Source organism: Heptranchias perlo, chromosome 14 (assembly GCF_035084215.1).
Source record: "Heptranchias perlo isolate sHepPer1 chromosome 14, sHepPer1.hap1, whole genome shotgun sequence".
NCBI lineage: Eukaryota > Metazoa > Chordata > Chondrichthyes > Hexanchiformes > Hexanchidae > Heptranchias > Heptranchias perlo.
This window is the reverse complement of record NC_090338.1, coordinates 72,247,679-72,266,530: the sequence shown is the minus strand read 5'-3', so window position 1 is coordinate 72,266,530 and position 18,852 is coordinate 72,247,679. Positions and strand designations below refer to the sequence as shown.

General features: G+C 44.4%; 1 protein-coding gene across 1 annotated transcript in view; it reads left to right on the top strand.

The window, feature by feature from the left end:
• Positions 1 to 18,852, top strand: part of lcp2a (lymphocyte cytosolic protein 2a) — a 184,405-nt gene that overhangs the window by 133,308 nt on the left and 32,245 nt on the right. The window contains exons 10-13 of the mRNA XM_067996567.1: positions 3,230 to 3,310; positions 4,181 to 4,206; positions 7,402 to 7,424; positions 11,754 to 11,858. Coding sequence (XP_067852668.1) covers positions 3,230 to 3,310; positions 4,181 to 4,206; positions 7,402 to 7,424; positions 11,754 to 11,858 — 235 coding nt within the window. The remainder of the gene's footprint in view (positions 1 to 3,229; positions 3,311 to 4,180; positions 4,207 to 7,401; positions 7,425 to 11,753; positions 11,859 to 18,852) is intronic.

The following is an 18,852-nucleotide window of genomic DNA, read 5'->3' as shown; positions in this document are numbered from 1 at the left end:
AAGTGATCCCTCACTAACACTTCTGTCACCTGCCCTTCCTTATTTCCCAAGAGGAGGTCAAGTTTTGCCCCCTCTCTAGTCGGGCCATCCACATACTGAATGAGAAATTCCTCCTGAATACACTCAACAAATTTCTCTCCATCCAAGCCCCTAATGCTATGGCTGTCCCAGTCAATGTTGGGAAAGTTAAAGTCCCCTACTATTACCACCCTATTTTTCTTGCAGCTGTCTGTAATCTCCTTACATATTTGCTCTTCAATTTCCCGTTGACTATTTGGGGGTCTGTAGTACAATCCTATCAAAGTGATCTCTCCCTTCTTATTTTTCAGTTCTACCCATATAGACTCAGTGGGCGAACCCTCGGATATATCCCCTCTCACTACTGCCGTGATGTTCTCCCTAATCAAGAACGCAACTCCCCCTCCTCTCTTACCTCCTGCTCTATCTTTCCTATAGCATCTGTACCCTGGAACATTGAGCTGCCAGTCCTGCCCCTCCCTTAGCCATGTTTCAGTAATAGCTATAACATCCCAGTCCCATGTACCCATCCATGCCCTGAGTTCATCTGCCTTGCCCATCAGACTTCTTGCATTGAAATAAATGCAGTTTAATCTAGACTTCCCTTGGTCTTTGCCCTGCTTTCTCAGACCATCTGTCCGGTCATGTTCTGTACACTCTCCCTTACTGCCTTTTGTTTCTGTCACCACTTTATTTCCCACTGACTTCCTGCATTGGTTCCCATCCCCCTGCCACATTAGTTTAAACCCTCCCCAACAGCACTGGCAAACACTCCCCCTAGGACATTGGTTCCAGTCCTGCCCAGATGCAGACCGTCCAATTTGTACTGGTCCCACCTCCCCCAGAACCGGTTCCAATGGCCCAGGAATTTGAATCCCTCCCTCTTGCACCATCTCTCAAGCCACGTATTCATCTTAGCTATCCTGTCATTCCTACTCTGACTAGCCCGTGGCACTGGTAGCAATCCTGAGATTACTACCTTTGAGGTCCTACTCTTTAGTTTAACTCCTAACTCCCTAAATTCAGCTTGTAGGACCTCATCCTGTTTTTTACCTATATCGTTGGTGCCTATATGCACCACGACAACTGGCTGTTCACCCTTCCCCTCCAGAATGTCCTGCAGCCGCTCCGAGACATCCTTGACCCTTGCACCAGGGAGGCAACATACCATCCTGGAGTCTCGGTTGCGTCCGCAGAAACGCCTGTCTATTCCCCTTACAATCGAGTCCCCTATCACTATAGCTCTGCCACTCTTTTTCCTGCCCTCCTGTGCAGCAGAGCCAGCCACGGTGCCATGAACCTGGCCACTGCCACCTTCCCCTGGTGAGCCATCTCCCCCAACAGTATCCAAAACGGTATACCTGTTTTGGAGGGAGATGACCGCAGGGGACCCCTGCACTGCCTTCCTACTCTTCCTCTGTCTGTTGGTCACCCATTCACTATCTCCCTCAGTAATTTTTATCTGCAGTGTGACCAACTCACTGAACGTGCTATCCACGACTTTCTCAGCATCGCGGATGCTCCAAAGTGAGTCCATCCGCAGCTCCAGAGCCGTCAAGCGGTCAAACAATAGCTGCAGCTGGACACACTTCCCGCAGGTGAAGGAATCAGGGATACAGGAAGGAGCCCTGAATTCCCACATCCCACAAGAGGAACATGACACGGCCCTGGGATCTCCTGCCATGACTTAACCCTTAAATTAGCTTAAGAACAACTACAATGTCAAGAGAAAAAAAAAGGAAAGAAAAACTACTTACCACTCCCTTTAAGGAGTTTACTCCTTTAAATTGTTCTCAATTTAGAGAATGTTAACTACACTAGGGACCTTGATTCACTAAAAAATAAACGCTACTTCCTATAAGACCTGCAGACCTTCCCTTTCCTTTTACTTTAGTTACTGTGGATAAGTAGAAATACTCACCTGAACCTACTCACCAATCAGTGTCGCGTCCCGATCTGATTCCTGACGTCACTTCGAACTCGGTCGCAGCTCCGCTCGGCTCCTCTCAGCGCTCTGAAATCCCGCCTTTTATCGGACGCTCCCTCCGCTCGGCTCGGCTCCTCTCCCACAATGCCCCTCCGTTGTGGGCACCTAACCTCAGAAAGGATATATTGGCCTTGGAAGGAGTGCAGCGCAGATTTGCCAAAATGTTACCAGGGCTCCAAGGGTTAAATTATGATGAGCAATTACATAAACTAGGCTTTTATTCGCTGGGATATAGAAGGTTAAAGGGTGATTTGATTGAAGTTTTTAGAATTTTGAAAGGAATTGATAGGGTAGATAGAGAAATTTTTTCCACTGGTAGGGGAATCTAGGACAAGAGGGCATAACCTTAAAATCAGAACCAGGCCATTAAGGAGAGGTCAAATGTAAACAATCTTACAACACCAGGTTATAGTCCAAGAACTGTTGGACTATAACCTGGTGTTGTAAGATTGCTTACATTTGTCCACCCCAGTCCATCACCGGCATCTCCACATCATTAAGGAGAGGTGGTAGAAGTGTGGAACTCAATCCCACAAAAAGCAGTAGATGCTAGCTCAATTAATAATTTTAAATCTGAGATCAATAGATTTTTGCTAGCCAAGAGTATTAAGGGATATGGAGCCAAGGCGGGTGGATGGAGTTAGGCTACAGATGAGCCATGTGCTCACTGAATGGCAGAGGCACGAGGGGCTGAATGGCCTACTCGTGTTCCTATGTTCCTAACCTTTAATACTCTTGCCTAACAAAAATCTATCAATTTCAGTTTTGAAATTTTCAATTGATCCCCAGCCTCAACAGCTTTTTGGGGGAGAGAGTTACAGATTTCCACTACCCTTTGTGTGAAGAAGTGCTTCCTGACATCATCCCTGAATGACCTAGCTCTAATTTTAAGATTATGCCCCCTTGTTCTGCACTCCCCCACCAGAGGAAATAGTTTTGTTCTATCTACCCTATCAAATACTTTAATCATCTTAAACACCTCAATTAGTTCACCCTTTGTGTTGACTTTTCCTCTGATCATCCTTCTCTTCCACACTAATGCCCCACATGAGACTGGGAAGACCACCGGAAGAGAATTGCAGGCAAAATTCTCTTGCCAGTTCCTTGGGATACGATACAAAGCCTACGGTTTCAATGAATATTGCTTTATTGGTATCCACACCAAGTGTAAAAATATTTTTGAGTTTTAACAGTTTATAAATCATGTAAACTATTCCCTTGCAGCTCCCATGATCGACAGGAGTAAGAAACCTACTTTAGATCAGTCAGGCGCCCCATACTGTGAAAGAGATTCCCCTTCAATGGGTAAGTGATATTGCTGGACATTTCCTCTCAAATCTTTATTCAGTACCTTTAAACTGCAGGCACTTTAATGCTGCAGCAGCAATACTTTCCTCCATTGGGGTGAGCTCCCAATAGCAAATAGCATTGGGAGTCCACCCTGAAAAATTCATGAAGGTCCCACTCCCTTCGTCCCACCATTGTGGTGATGTGATACAATACCAGTACTGTGTCCCAGCTAGTTGGTGCCATAATAATGGTGACATAAGATTTGGAAATGCTTGATGTGAATTGTGATCACTTTCCTTTCAATGAACAAGCAATGTATATGTATAGATAATACACCTATATTGGAATTGGAATTGGAATTCTCTACCCCAGAGGGTTGTGGATGCTGAGCCGTTGAGTATCTTCAAGGCTGAGATAAATAGATTTTTGGACTCTAAGGGAATCAAGGGATATGGGGATCGGGTTGGAAAGTGGAGTTGAGGTCGAAGAACATCTTACTGAATGGCGGAGCAGGCTCGAGGGGCCGTGTGGCCTACTTCTACACCTGTTTCTTATATTCTTATGTTCATTACTAATTACCGAAATCTATGCAGTTCTCTAATGCAGTAATTATCTGTTTGTCTGATATCTGATGAATTGCATCTTCTGATCTGTAATTTGTATAGCCAGAATTCCCTAGATTCTAAAATAGTCCCCATGAAATGGAAAGTAGCAAATGTAACCCCACTATTCAAGAAAGGAGGGAGAGAGAACACAGGGAACTAGAGGCCAGTTAGTCTGACATCAGTAGTGGGGAAAATGCTAGCATCTATTATTAAGGATGTAGTAACAGGGCACTTAGAAATGTGGAATATATCTTATTAATGAATTGCTTTAAATTTTCAGTAAAGAAATCTCCATTTCAAGATAAGGTAAGGGAACGTTTCATTCCTCTGTCTGCGTGAACACCTCCCTTTGTCTTTCATTGTGTGCATGTCTCTGAAATGGGTCAATTATGTTATCTAATGAATATGAAGTATGTTTTGCTTTTATGAAGAAAGTAAGCAATGAAGAAAAAATACTTTAGCTTCTATAATGCAGGTTAATTCCAGAAATATTTCCCTGAATCATCTTCTCATTAATATCAGGGAATTTTTAAACAAATACATAAACATTGCATAGTCCTGGTTAGCCTTCAATGAGATCAAATGATGAAAATCATGTCACTGAAACAGTAGTGCTGAATTATTTCGTACTGCTATAACATCAAACACAATATGATGGAATTTCATATTGAGTTTGAGAGTGGTGTAGTTAAGTCCGCAACTAGGGTCTTAAATTTAAACAAAGCCAATTACGTGGGTATGAAGGGAAAGTTGGCTAAGGTAGTTGGGAAATTAGATTAAAAGATATGACGGTAGATAAGCAACAGTGAACATTTAAAGAAATAATGAATATACATTCCCCTGAGGAATAAAAACTCCACGGGAAAAGTGATCCAACTGTGGCTAACTAAAAGAAGATGCTTACAATGTTGCCAAAAAAGTAGAAAGCCTGAGGATTGGGAGGGTTTTAGAAATCAGCATCACGAAATTGGTAAAGAGGGAGACAATAGAATATGAGAGTAAACTAGCAAGAAATGTAAAAACACATTGTAAGAGCTTTTACAAGTATGTAAAAAGGAAGAAATTAGCGAAAGTAAACGTGGGTCCCTTAGATGCAGAGACACGAGAAATTATAATGGGGAATAAGGAAATGGTAGAGATGTTAAACAAATATTTTGTATCTGTCTTTATAGTAGAAGACAAAAAAAATCAGAAATAGTGGAGAACCAAGGGTCTAATGAGAGGGAGGAATTTAATGTAATTAATATTAGTAAAGAAAAAGTATTGGAGAAATTAAAGGGACTAAAAGCTGACAAATCCCCTGGACCTGATGGGTTACATCCTAGGGTTCTAAAAGAAGTAGCTACAGAGATAGTGGATACATTGGTTTTGATCTTCCAGAATTCCCTAAATTCTAGAATGGTCCCCGTGGATTGGAAAGTAGCAAATGTAACCCCACTATACAAGAAAGGAGGGAGAGAGAAAACAGGGAACTACAGGCCAGTTAGTCTGACACCAGTCGTAGGGAAAATGCTAGAATCTATTATTCAGGGTGTAATAACAAGGCACTTAGAGAATCATATTATGATTAGGCAGAGTAAACACGGTTTTACGAAAAGGAAATCTTATTTGACAAATCCATAGAGGTTTTTGAGGGTGTAACTAGCAGGGTGGATAAAGGGGAACCAGTGAATGTAGTATATTTGGATTTTCAAAAGGCATTTGATAAGATGCAACACAAGGGGTTGTTACACAAGATTAGGGCTCATGGGATTGGGAGTAATATAATAGCATGGATTGAGGATTGATTAACGGACAGAAAACGGAGTAGGAATAAACGGGTCATTTTCGGGATGGCAGGTTGTAACTAGTGGGGTGCCGCAGGGATCAGTGCTTGGGCCTCAGCTATTTACAATATAAATCAATGACTTAGATGAAGGGACCGAGTGTAATGTATCCAACTTTGCTGACGATACAAGGCTAGGTAGGAAAGCAAGCTGTGAGGAGGACGCAAAGAGGCTCCAAAGGGATATAGACAGGTTAAGTGAGTGGGCAAGAAGGTGGCAGATGGAGTGTAATGTGGAGAAATGTGAAATTATCCACTTTGGTAGGAAGAATAGAAAAGCAGAATATTTTTTAAAAGGTAAGAGACTAAGAAATGTTGGTAGTCAGAGGGATCTGGGTGTCCTTGTACATGAATCACAGAAAGTTAACATGCAGGTACAGCAAGCAATTAGGAAGGCAAATGGTACATTAGCCTTTATTGCAAGGGGGTTGGAGTATAAGAGTAAGGAGGTCTTGCTGCAATTCTGATGAGACTACACCTGGAATACTGTGTACAGTTTTGGTCTCCTTACCAAAGGAAGGATATACTTGCCTTAGAGGCGGTGCAGCAAAGGTTCGCTAGATTGATTCCTGGGATGAGAGGGTCTCTATGAGGAGAGATTGAGTAGAATGGGCCTATATTTTCTGGAGTTTAGAAGAATGAGATGCGATCTCATTGAAACGTATAATATTCTTAGAGGGCTTGACAGGGTAGATGCTGAGAGACTGTTTCCCCTGGCTGGATATTCTAGAAAATAGGGGTCATAGTCTCAGGATAAGAGGTCGGCCATTTAGGACTGAGATGAGGAAAAATTTCTTCACTCAGAGGGTTGTGAATCTTTGGAATTCTCTATCCCAGAGGGCTGTGAATGCTCAGTCGTTGAGTATTTTGAAGACTGAGATCGATAGATTTTCGGTCACTAAGAGAATCAAGGGATATGGGAATAGGCGGGAAAGTGGAGTTGAGGACGAAGATCAGCCAGGAGTAGCCATATGGCCTACTCCTGCTCCTATTTATTATGTTCTTAAGTTCTTAAACCCTGTGCGCGTCATTTTCTGTTGTGTAAATATAAAATTGTTCTGTGTTTGGTGACTTACTATCACTTTGGGGGTGATTTTAACCCTTCCCGCTTGGGTGGGCGGTTGAAATGCCCCGGATTACTTACCCGCTGAAAGTTGCCCAGATCCTGCCGACCGCTGTTTTTACTCAGGCGGGGTCTTCCTTTAAATATGCAGCTCGGGGTCCGATGATGTCATCGGGCCCCGAATGCAATTTTAACTCAAGCCTCAGCGGGAGAAGTTGTGGCGGTTTTCCAGCCAGGCTGAAGAGACTCGTGACCTACCTGGAAGATGAAGAGGACCAAACAGGTAAGTTATTTTTAACTTTCCATTGTGGGGCTAGGAGGAGCAGGAGTGTTCGTCCGGGTCCCACAGTGAAAGGTGCAGGAGTTAAGCTCTGCTCTCAAATTTTCTCCAGCGGGTACATTTCATATTCATCCCGGGCCACCCAACAACAGTATGTGGGACAGGGAAATACAGGCAGGAAGGAGAGGAGAGACCACCTTAAATAATTGGATGACATTTTACAACTGCCATTTCATGAAGTAAATTATGTTTGACCATCGCCTCATATGTTAAAAGTTTTATTATAAATAGTCAAATTATCTTTATCATCAATGTATTTTTATGTTTTTGCAGCTTGCCATGGCGGGACCGCCCAGGTAATTAGTATTCCAGATCTACCTCTTCTTTACCGTTCGCTCTGGCCAACTCACCCCTCCTCCGCCTGAGCACTGGTCAGGTGGGACCTACGTGAACCCCTCTGGATTTCCAGGTTCAGGTCATTTACCTTGGCCCACACATTCCCTGGGCCTGGGTCTACGTCCCTTTTCCCTTTGCTTTGCTCAGTTTACCCTGTGTGCAAGGCAGAGGAAAGTCCACGAGGCTTCCTGTCAGTCACTTCCTTTCATAGGAACATTAGGAACAGGAGGAGGCCGTTTAGCATCTCGAGGCTGCTCCGTCATTCAATTAGATCATGGCTGATCTGTACCTCAACTCCATTAACCCGCCTTTGCTCCGTATCCCTTGATACCCTTCGCTAACAAAAATCTATCGATCTCAGTCTTGAAAGCTCCACAGCATTCTGGGGGAGAGAGTTCCAGATTTCTACTACCCTTTGTGTGAAACAATTCTTCCTGACATCACTCCTGAACGGCCGAGCTCTAATTTCAAGATTATTCCCCTTGTTCTGGACTCCCCCACCAGAGGAACTAGTTCGTCTATCTATCCTATCGATTCCTTTTTAACATCTTAAGCACCTCGATCAGATTACCCCTCAATCTTCTAAACTCAAAGGAATACAAGCCAAGTTTATGCAAACTGTCCTCATAATTTAACCCCATAAGCCCCAGTATCATTCTGGTAAATCTGCATCTGTGAATTTCAAGTCTAAAAAGCCCAGGTTTCTCCAGTCTTTCTTCATAGCTCAGCCTTCCCATGCGAAGAATCAGTCTCATGGCTCCTTTCTACTCCAACTCCAGGACTTGATTGTCTCCCTTGTGTCTCCATGAACACGATGCTCAATGTTTAGTCTGACTAGAGCACTGTACAGCTTATGTATGACTTCCTCTCACTTGTATTTTGACTCGACAGTTAACCATTCTATTTGATTTTTTGATTGCTGATCTACAGCTATTGGACATGTTGACTACCAAGTTTAGTAAAACCTCGAGCTCTCTTTCAAATTCATCCTTTGTCATTTCAGTGTCATTCATGGAGTACTTATGTCACCCAATATTTTCTTCCTTTGTCACACTTGGCTGCATTAAATTTCATCAACCATTGTTCTATATTTTGTCTACTTCTTTTGTCCACGAGCTTTGATTTAACTTCCCCCTCCTAGTTTGATATCACCTGTAAATTTGGCCTGTTACTTCAGCTTCTGAATTCCAGTTATTAACATGAATTAGAAATGTGTTTCTTTATTCTATTTTGAACTATCCGTGCGGTTAATTTAGAGAACTGTCTTTAGGATTGGGTGGTGCAGTGATTGAGATTGCTGTCCAGCTAGACTGTAGGCCGTGAACTCAGGCCAGTTCAAATTTACGCATTTCCAATTTGTCTTCCACCATCCAAAATGTAGAAGGATTGTTGCATGTCTGGTATCCTGACCCTCTAAAATACACCTTGAGGAGAGGCTTGTGGCTAAAAGTGGATTCAAGTCCTACCCCAGAGACTTGAGCACATAATCCAGGCTGACGCTGCAGTGCAGTATTGAAGGAGTGCTGCACTGTTGGAGGTGTTGTCCTTTGGATGAGACGAGATGGGACCTGCCCTCTCAGGTGGATGCAAAAGATCCCATGGCACTATTTGAAGAAGAGCAGGGGAGTTTAAACCTCAACCAACATCGCTAAAACAGATTATCTGGTCATTATCATATTGCTGTTTGTGGGAACTTGCTGTGTGCAAATTGGCTGCCGCGTTTCCTACATTATAACAGTGACTACACTTCAAAAGCTCTTCATTGGCTGTGAAGCACTTTAGGACGTCCTGATGTTATAAAAGGCGCTATATAAATGTAAAGTCTTTCTTCAAGAGGGAAAGCAGGTAGGGTAATGAAGGATGTTGTCCACTAGATAATTAATTAGAGGAATAATGCTCAATGACAGTCATTGTAATTAGATGGCTGTGACTGATGAAGTACTCGAGGGAACTCTCAACAGAACATAATCAGAATCCAGATGAAATATCCATCCAGATTGCTTGAGACAATGATAATTTGTTTGACATCCAAAGAGCGACGGCATCTATTATTGTTGGGATGGCCAGGATCATTGAGCTCATTGGGAATTCGCTTCCAGGGTATCTTCGGCTAAGGGGAGGGGAGCAGTAGTCAGTTCAATTGACAGCTCTAACTGATCAACCCTTCCCCCTCCCGCAAATAGGGAGTGGGGTCAGAGATCAAAGTGCCAACCTCCTGTCCCAGCTAGGGTACGAAAAGGACAGATAAATGCATGTTCTAGAAGATTTGGTAAGGCCTGAAAAAGGAAATCAAACGTCAGGGTTTCCAAGCTGGTAAGAAAAATCAGATTTCTCCCTGTTCTAATATTTTCTTCCTTTGAATAAAAGTGCTCCCCGCTAGACTTTCCTACGCCTTTAACTACGATTGTTGGGGCTATTATATGGCCTGATGTCCTATTTTTCCATTGGCTGAAAGTGTGTTGACAAAGATGATGCCAGGATTTAGAAAACATGATGGCGGGCAACCAATCAAATGAAGGGATTTGCCCAGGATAGTAGAATCAGAGGACATGGTTATAAACTTTAGAAACCACAAGAAATGGTCAGGTTTGGTCCTGAAATACAAACTGGATACCAGAGTGAACTAAATGGCTATTTTTTTAGTGGTATATTCTTTTTTTTGTCGAAAGGCTGTAACTCATGAAGGGGTACAATCCCCCAGTTGCTGGAAGCCCTCAGTACCTCACCCAGGTAGACACGCTTCACGTGTGAGCCTGGATAGTGAGTGCCTGCAGGCTGTTCCAACAGAATGGACATCGTTGATGGGACTGATCCTGCCCTCATTCACCAACCCAGGCACAATGGGGTAAATTTTAACAGAGAGCCGGGAAGGGAGCGGGGGGAAAGATCTCAGGGTGCGAAACCTGGAAGGTAAGTGGGCGGGTCAAGATCTGCGAACGCAACCTTAATGAGGCCCATCAATGGCACGTCCGGGATTCGCGCCCTGATTGATAGGCTGGCTGCCTATCGGCAGTGAAAGGATTTTCACACCAGAGAGGGGGGCGGGAGGGAGAGAGAGGTCATCGGCACTGCAAAAAATCGGAGGGGGCTGTGGAGGAGGTGGCGGGATGTGGAAGACATTGGGGGGTCCAGTCAGCATTGGGGATTGGGGGGGTCCACCACAGGGCGGGGGGTTGGGAATCAGCAGATTGCGGGGGTCCTGTCGGCCAGGTGAGCTTGTTGGACCTGGATGAAGCATTCCTGCTCCTCCGGGCCCACAAGCAGTGCAATAAAGGCACTTACCTCATGGATCCAACCCTTCCCACCTGCGTTAACCTGACATGAATCGGAAACGATGGGAAACCCGAAAAGAAAAGGTTAAATTTGTTTTATTATTCCAATGCACAAAATATTAAGTACCTCAAGTATCTCAGTGAGGTACTTTGCCCTTTTTAAGGATCAGCCCCCTGGCTTTTAAGTGTGAGGCAGGACTTCCTGGTGTCTGCTGTCCACAGGCATACAAATTTGCCTGGGTTAAACCCAGAAGTAGGTGTGTTGGAGCCGGGATGCGGTACTGCTCTATAAACTTAGCGTTTTCACTGCCCACCCGCCCCCAACATACTCATCCTTGAGGGTTAAAATTTACCCCAATGTGTTTCAAGAGGGGAAATAGTGATCAGGAGCAGGAGCCTTCATTGGTTGTTTCCTGCTTTCACTAGCCGAGGGACAACGTAGTCAATCATATCATCTCTACTGTCAACCAATCTCACATCAGTACCGACCAGGAGTCATCCCTGGAACTTTCTTGGTCCCTATAACTCAAGAAGAAGAACTTGCATTTTTATAGCACCCTTCACAGCCTCAGGATGTCCCAAAGCACTTTACAGCCAATGAAGTACTTTTGAATTGTGGTCACTGTTGTAATGTAGGAAACGTGCAGGAAGGTCCCGCAAACAGCAATGAGATAATGACCAGATAATCTGTTTTGGTTGAGGGATAAATGCTGGCCAAGACAACCCCCTGCTCTTCTTCAAAATAGTGCCATGGGTTCTTTTATGCCGACCTGTATGGGCAGACGGGACCTCTGTTTAACATCTCAACCTCTGACAGTGCAGCACTCCCTCAGCACTGTGGCGAAGTGTCAGCCTAGATTTGTACTCAAGTCCTGCAGTCCTTGAATAAATGCCCTTCTAAGAGGTGAGAGTGCCACCACTGAACCAATATAGCTGCAAGTTCACGAGTTTATATTTCTTCTGTGAGTTATCCCTCACTTTGAAAATAATTCAGCTGCTTCCTTTCAATGTGTGTAGACTTCCTTTTGGCAATAGACCTGATCCATCGTCTTGGATGCCGAAACCAACCGTACCAGTGGACAGAAGTAATTCAACATTGGGACGGAGGCAGACATCTCCAAGGTATGAGCTAGATGGACATCTCCTAAGCCCAGCAGTCCGGGACATATATAAGTGAGGGGTGGGTGGGGGGGGGGGGGGGTAGGGGGTGAAAGTACGAGAAAGGGTGGGGAGTTAAACACACAGTGTAGCAGTCGCAGTAGTAATTCTAAAGGTTTGATCTAAATTGACTATGTGCGTGAACTTGATGGTTTGGGAGTGGGTTCAATGGGAAATCCAAATCTGTACAAATACACAGTGAAAACTCATCAAAACCTTACCCGCAAAGTCGGTGATAGCTCTGATAACAATAATGATTACACCATGGACCACCTTCTCCTGCATGTAGGTGCATAAAGCTCTCTGATTGCATGATTAAGTTTTACACATCTGTTCAAACGGTCATTGTCCAAAACTAGGGTCCTAAATCTAAACAAAGGAAAATACGAAGATATGAGGAGTGAATTGGCTTTGATAGATTGGGAAGCTTCATTAAAAGGCATGACGGTGGATAGGTAATGGCTAACATTTAAGGAACAAATGCATGAATTGCAACAATTATATATTCCTTTCTGGCGCAAAAACACAAAAGGAAAAGCGGCCCAACCATGAATAACAAAAGAAATTAAGGATAGTATTAGATCCAAAGAGGAGTCATATAAAGTTGCCAGAAAAAGTAGCAATCCTGAGGATTGGGAGCAGTTTAGAATTCAGCAAAAAAAGACCAAGAGATTGATTAAGAGGGGAAAAATAGAGTATGAGAGTAAACTTACAAGGAAGATAAAAGTGGACTGTAAAAGCTTCTACAAGTATGTAAAAAGAAAAAGATTAGTGAAGACAAATGTAGGTCCCTTACAGTCAGAAACGGAAGAAGTTATAATAGGGAACAAGGAAATGGCTGAGCTACATCATTAAATAAATAAATTTAGAACAGAAATAGACAGTTTCCGAGAAATAAAGGGAATTAGGGGTTACGGGGAGCGGGCAGGAAATTGGACATGAATTTAGATTTGAGGTTAGGATCAGATCAGCCATGATCTCATTGAATGGCGGAGCAGGCTCGAGGGGCCGATTGGCCTACTCCTGCTCCTATTTCTGATGTTCTTATGTTCTTATTAAACAAATACTTCTGTCTTCACGAAAGAGGACACAATTAACTTCCCAGAAATGCTAGGGAACCAAGGGACTAGTGAGAAGGAGGAATTGAAGGAAATTAGTATTAGCAAAAAAATAGTGCTGGAGAAACTAATGGGACTGAAAGATGATAAATCCCCAGGGCCTGATAATCTGCATCCCAGAGTATTAAAAGAGGTAGCCATGGAAATAGTGGATGCATTAGTTGTAATCTTCCAAAATTCTACAGATTATGGAACAGTTCCTGCAGATTGGAGGGTGGCAAATGTAGCCCCACTATTTAAAAAAGGAGGGAGAGAGAAAACAGGGAACTGCAGACCAGTTAGCCTAACATCAGTAGTAGGGAAAATGCTGGAGTCTATTATAAAAGATGTGATAACAGGACACTTGGAAAATATCAGCGAGATTAGACAAAGTCAACATGGATTTATAAAAGGGAAATCATGTTTGACAAATCTACTGGAGTTTTTTGAGGATGTAACTGGTAGAATAGATAAGGGAGAACAAGTGGATGTGGTTTATTTGGATTTTCAGAAGGCCTTTGATATAGTCCCACATAAGATGTTAGTGTGCAAAATTAAAGCACATGGGATTGGGGGTAATATACTGGCATGGATTGAAAATTGGTTAACAGACAGGAAACAGAGAGTAGGAATAAACGGGTCTTTTTCGGGGCGGCAGGTGGTGACGAGTGGGGTACCGCAGGGATCAGTGCTTGGGCCCCAGCTATTCACAATATATCAATGATTTGGATGAGGGAAACAAATATAATATTTCCAAATTTGCTGACGACACAAAACTAGATGGGATTGTGAGTTGTGAGGAGGATGCAAAGAGGCTTCAAGGCGATTTAAACAAGTTGAGTGAGTGGGAAAATACATGGCAGATGCAGTATAATGTGGATAAATGTGAAGTTATCCACTTCGGAAGGTAAAGCAGAAAGGCAGAGTATTATTTAAATGGTGATAGATTGGAAAATGTTGATGTACAAAGGGAACCGGGTGTCCTTGTACATGAGTCACTGAAAGCGAACATGCAGGTGCAGCAAGCAGTTAGGAAGGCAAATGGTATGTTGGCCTTCATTGCAGGATTTGAGTACAGGAGCATGGATGTCTTACTGCAGTTATACAGGACCTTGGTGAGACCACACCTGGATTATTGTGTGCAGTTTTGGTCTCCTTATCTAACAAAGGATATACTTGCCATAGAGAGAGTACAGTGAAGGTTCACGAGACTGATCCCTGGGATGGCAGGACTAAGGTATGAGGAGAGATTTTTTTTTTATTCGTTCATGGGATGTGGGCGTTGCTGGCGAGGCCAGCATTTATTGCCCATCCCTAATTGCCCTTGAGAAGGTGGTGGTGAGCCGCCTTCTTGAACCGCTGCAGTCCGTGTGGTGAAGGTTTTCCCACAGTGCTGTTAGGAAGGGAGTTCCAGGATTTTGACCCAGCGACAATGAAGGAACGGCGATATATTTCCAAGTCGGGATGATGTGTGACTTGGAGGGGAACGTGCAGGTGGTGTTGTTCCCATGTGCCTGCTGCCCTTGTCCTTCTAGGTGGTAGAGGTCGCGGGTTTGGGAGTTGCTGTCGAAGAAGCCTTGGCGAGTTGCTGCAGTGTATCCTGTGGATGGTACACACTGCAGCCACTGTGTGCCGGTGGTGAAGGGAGTGAATGTTTAGGGTGGTGGATGGGGTGCCAATCAAGCGGGCTGCTTTGTCCTGGACGGTGTCGAGCTTCTTGAGTGTTGTTGGAGCTGCACTCAGCCAGACAAGTGGAGAGTATTCCATCATATTCCTGACTTGTGCCTTGTAGATGGTGGAAAGGCTTTGGGGAGTCAGGAGGTGAGTCACTCGCTGCAGAATACCCAGCCTCTGACCTGCTCTTGTAGCCACAGTATTTATATGGCTGGTCCAATTAAGTTTCTGGTCAATGGTGACCCCAGGATGTTGATGGTGGGGGATTCGGCGATGGTAATGCCGTTGAATGTCAAGGGGAGGTGGTTAGACTCTCTCTTGTTGGAGATGGTCATTGCTTGGCACTTGTCTGCCACTTATCAGCCCAAGCCTGGATGTTGTCCAGGTCTTGCTGCATGCGGGCTCGGACTGCTTCGTTATTTGAGGGGTTGCGAATGGAACTGAACACTGTGCAATCATCAGCGAACATCCCCATTTCTGACCTTATGATGGAGGGAAGATCATTGATGAAGCATCTGAAGATGGTTGGGTCTAGCACACTGCCCTGAGGAACTCCTGCAGCAATGCCCTGGGGCTGAGATGATTGGCCTCCAACAACCATCTTCCTTTGTGCTAGGTATGACTCCAGCCACTGGAGAGTTTTCCCCCTGATTCCCATTGACTTCAATTTTACTAGGGCTCCTTGGTGCCACACTCGGTCAAATGCTGCCTTGATGTCAAGGGCAGTCACTCTCACCTCACCTCTGGAATTCAGCTCTTTTGTCCATGTTTGGACCAAGGCTGTAATGAGGTCTGGAGCTGAGTGGTCCTGGCGGAACCCAAACTGAGCATCGGTGAGCAGGTTATTGGTGAGTAAGTGCCGCTTGATAGCACTGTCGACGACACCTTCCATCACTTTGCTGATGATTGAGAGTAGACTGATGGGGCGGTAATTGGCCGATTTGGATTTGTCCTGCTTTTTGTGGACAGGACATACCTGGGCAATTTTCCACATTGTCGGGTAGATGCCAGTGTTGTAGCTGTACTGGAGCAGTTTGGCTGGAGGCGCAGCTAGTTCTGGAGCACAAGTCTTCAGCACTACAGCGGGATGTTGTTCGGGGCCCATGGCCTTTGCTGTATCCAGTGCACTCAGCCATTTCTTGATATCACGTGGAGTGAATCGAATTGGGTCGACTCAGCCTGTATTCACTCAAGTTTAGAAGAATGAGAGGGGATCTCATTGAAACATATAAAATTCTGACAGGGCTAGACAGACTGGATGCAGGGAGGATGTTTCCCCGGGCTGGGGGGTCCAGAACGAGGGGTCACAGTCTCAGGATACGGGGTAGGACATTTAGGACTGAGATGAGGAGAAATATCTTCACTCAGAGGCTGCTGAATCTATGGTATTCTCTACCCTAGAAGGCTGTGGTGGCCAAGTCAATGAATATATTTAAGAAGGAGCTAGATAGATTTCTAGACACAAAAGGCATCAAGGGGTATGGGGAGAGAGCAGGAATATGGTATTGAGATAGAGGATCAGCCATGATCATATTGAATGGCGGAGCAGACTTGAGGGGCCAAATGGCCTACTCCTGCTCCTATTTTCTTTGTTTCTATGTTTCTAGTGATCTAATTGATTGATTTCAGTTTGTGCAGCGTGTGTGTGAGAACTCAATACTGATGGGTTTACGCACATGGGGGTCGATCTTGACTTTGTGCAAAACGGATAGCGAATCGCAGCCAGTGTTACATCTCTCAAAGTCAACTCTAAATACCCCCCCCAAGGTTTATGCTTCCACAAATGACCAATCCAACAGTTTCAGTGATGTGCTGGGAAGAGGTGATAACGTACAAGGCTGAACATAGTGGGCCCATCCTACTGCAACCAACCCCACTTTCCACCACACAGGGCAAAGTACAATAGAAACTGACTGTTCGGTAAACTCACATCATTGCTTTGAAGGAAATCAGGAAATTAAGACCAGAGTCCTTACAGTGAAAAGTAAATTCAAAACAGGTATAAAAAGTCATAAATATTTGGAATAATCTGCCATGCGAATAATATAGACAAAATCATTGAGGAGTTGATCATACCTATATGACGAATATTCACAAGTGATGAATACACTAAAAACCATTATGCAAAACATTCTTTCAATATCAGAACAGTAAAAGAGTGGTTAATCAGAAGTTGGGAATCTTGCTCAGAATTACATAGACTTTTACAGCACCCAAACAGGCCATTCAGCCAAACAGGTCTATGCCAGTGTTTATGCTCCACACGAGCCTCCTCCTATCTTACTTCATCTCACCCTATCAACATATCCTTCTATTCCTTTCTCCTTCATGTACTTATCTAGCTTCCCCTTAAATGCATCTATGTTATTCGACTCAACCACTTCTTGTGGTAGCGAGTTCCACATTCTCATCACTCACTGAGTAAAGAGTCAGCGCCCAGTGACGATGTTTTGGGCTCTGTTCAGTCTCTTTGTGGACTCCAGGATACACACTGTCTGACTCAGGCAGTTTAAAGTCTTTAAGTCCCTTTAACTTATCCACTCCCACTGCCACACTGGCTTCAAACCCTCCAGGATTTAGGGATACTGCAAAATTGAATAGCAAGTTAGAAACATAGAAAATAGGAGCAAGAGTAGGCCATTCGGCCCTTTGAGCCTGCTCCGCCATTCAAAATGATCATGGCTGATCGTCGAACTCAGTACCCTGTTCCCGCTTTTTCCCCATATCCCTTGATCCTTTAGCATTAAGAAATATATCTATCTCCTTATAGAGTTATACAGCACGGATAGAGGCCCTTCGGCCCATCGTGTCCGCGCCGGCCATCAGCCCTGTCTACTCTAATCCCATATTCCAGCATTTGGTCCGTAGCCTTGTATGCTATGGCATTTCAAGTGCTCATCCAAATGCTTCTTGAATGTTGTGAGGGTTCCTGCCTCCACAACCCTTTCAGGCAGTGAGTTCCAGACTCCAACCACCCTCTGGGTGAAAAAGTTCTTTCTCAAATCCCCTCTAAACCTCCCGCCTTTTACCTTGAATCTATGTCCCCTTGTTATAGAACCCTCAACGAAGGGAAAAAGCTCCTTAGAATCCATCCTATCTGTGCCCCTCATAATTTTGTACACCTCAATCATGTCCCCCCTCAGCCTCCTCTGCTCCAAGGAAAACAAACCCAATCTTCCCAGTCTCTCTTCATAGCTGAAGCGCTCCAGCCCTGGTAACATCCTGGTGAATCTCCTCTGCACCCTCTCCAAAGCGATCACATCCTTCCTGTAGTGTGGCGACCAGAACTGCACACAGTACTCCAGCTGTGGCCTAACCAGTGTTTTATACAGCTCCATCATAACCTCCTTGCTCTTATATTCTATGCCTCGGCTAATAAAGGCAAGTATCCCATATGCCTTCTTTACCACCTTATCTACCTGTTCCGCCGCCTTCAGGGATCTGTGAACTTGCACACCAAGATCCCTCTGACCCTCTGCCTTGCCTAGGGTCCTCCCATTCATTGTGTATTCCCTTGCCTTGTTAGTCCCTCCAAAGTGCATCACCTCGCACTTTTCCGGGTTAAATTCCATTTGCCACTGTTCCGCCCATCTGACCAACCCATCTATATCGTCCTGCAGACTGAGGCTATCCTCCTCGCTATTTACCACCCTACCAATTTTTGTATCATCAGCGAACTTACTGATCATAGTATCCTTCTTGAATACATCCAATGATTGGCCTCCACTGCCTTCTGTGGTGGAGAATTCCACAGGTTCACCACCCTCTGAGTGAAGAAATTTCTCCTCATCTCGGTTCTAAATGGCGTACCCCATATCCTGAGACTGTGATCCCTGGTTCTGGACTCCCCATCCATCGAGAACATCCTCCCTGCATCTAGTCTGTCTAGTCCTGTTAGAATTATATATGTTTCGATGAGAACACCTCTCATTCTTCTAAACTCTAGTGAATATAGGCCTAGTCGACCCAATCTCTCCTCATACGTCAGTCCTGCCATCCCACGATTCAGTCTAGTAAACTTTCGTTGCACTCCCTCCATGGCAAGGATATCCTTCCTCAGATAAGGAGACCAAAACTGCACAGAATACTCCAGATGTGGTCTCACCAAGGCCCTGTACAACTGCAGTAAGACATCCCTGTTCCTGTACTCAAATCCTCTTGCAATGAAGGCCAACATACCATTCGCC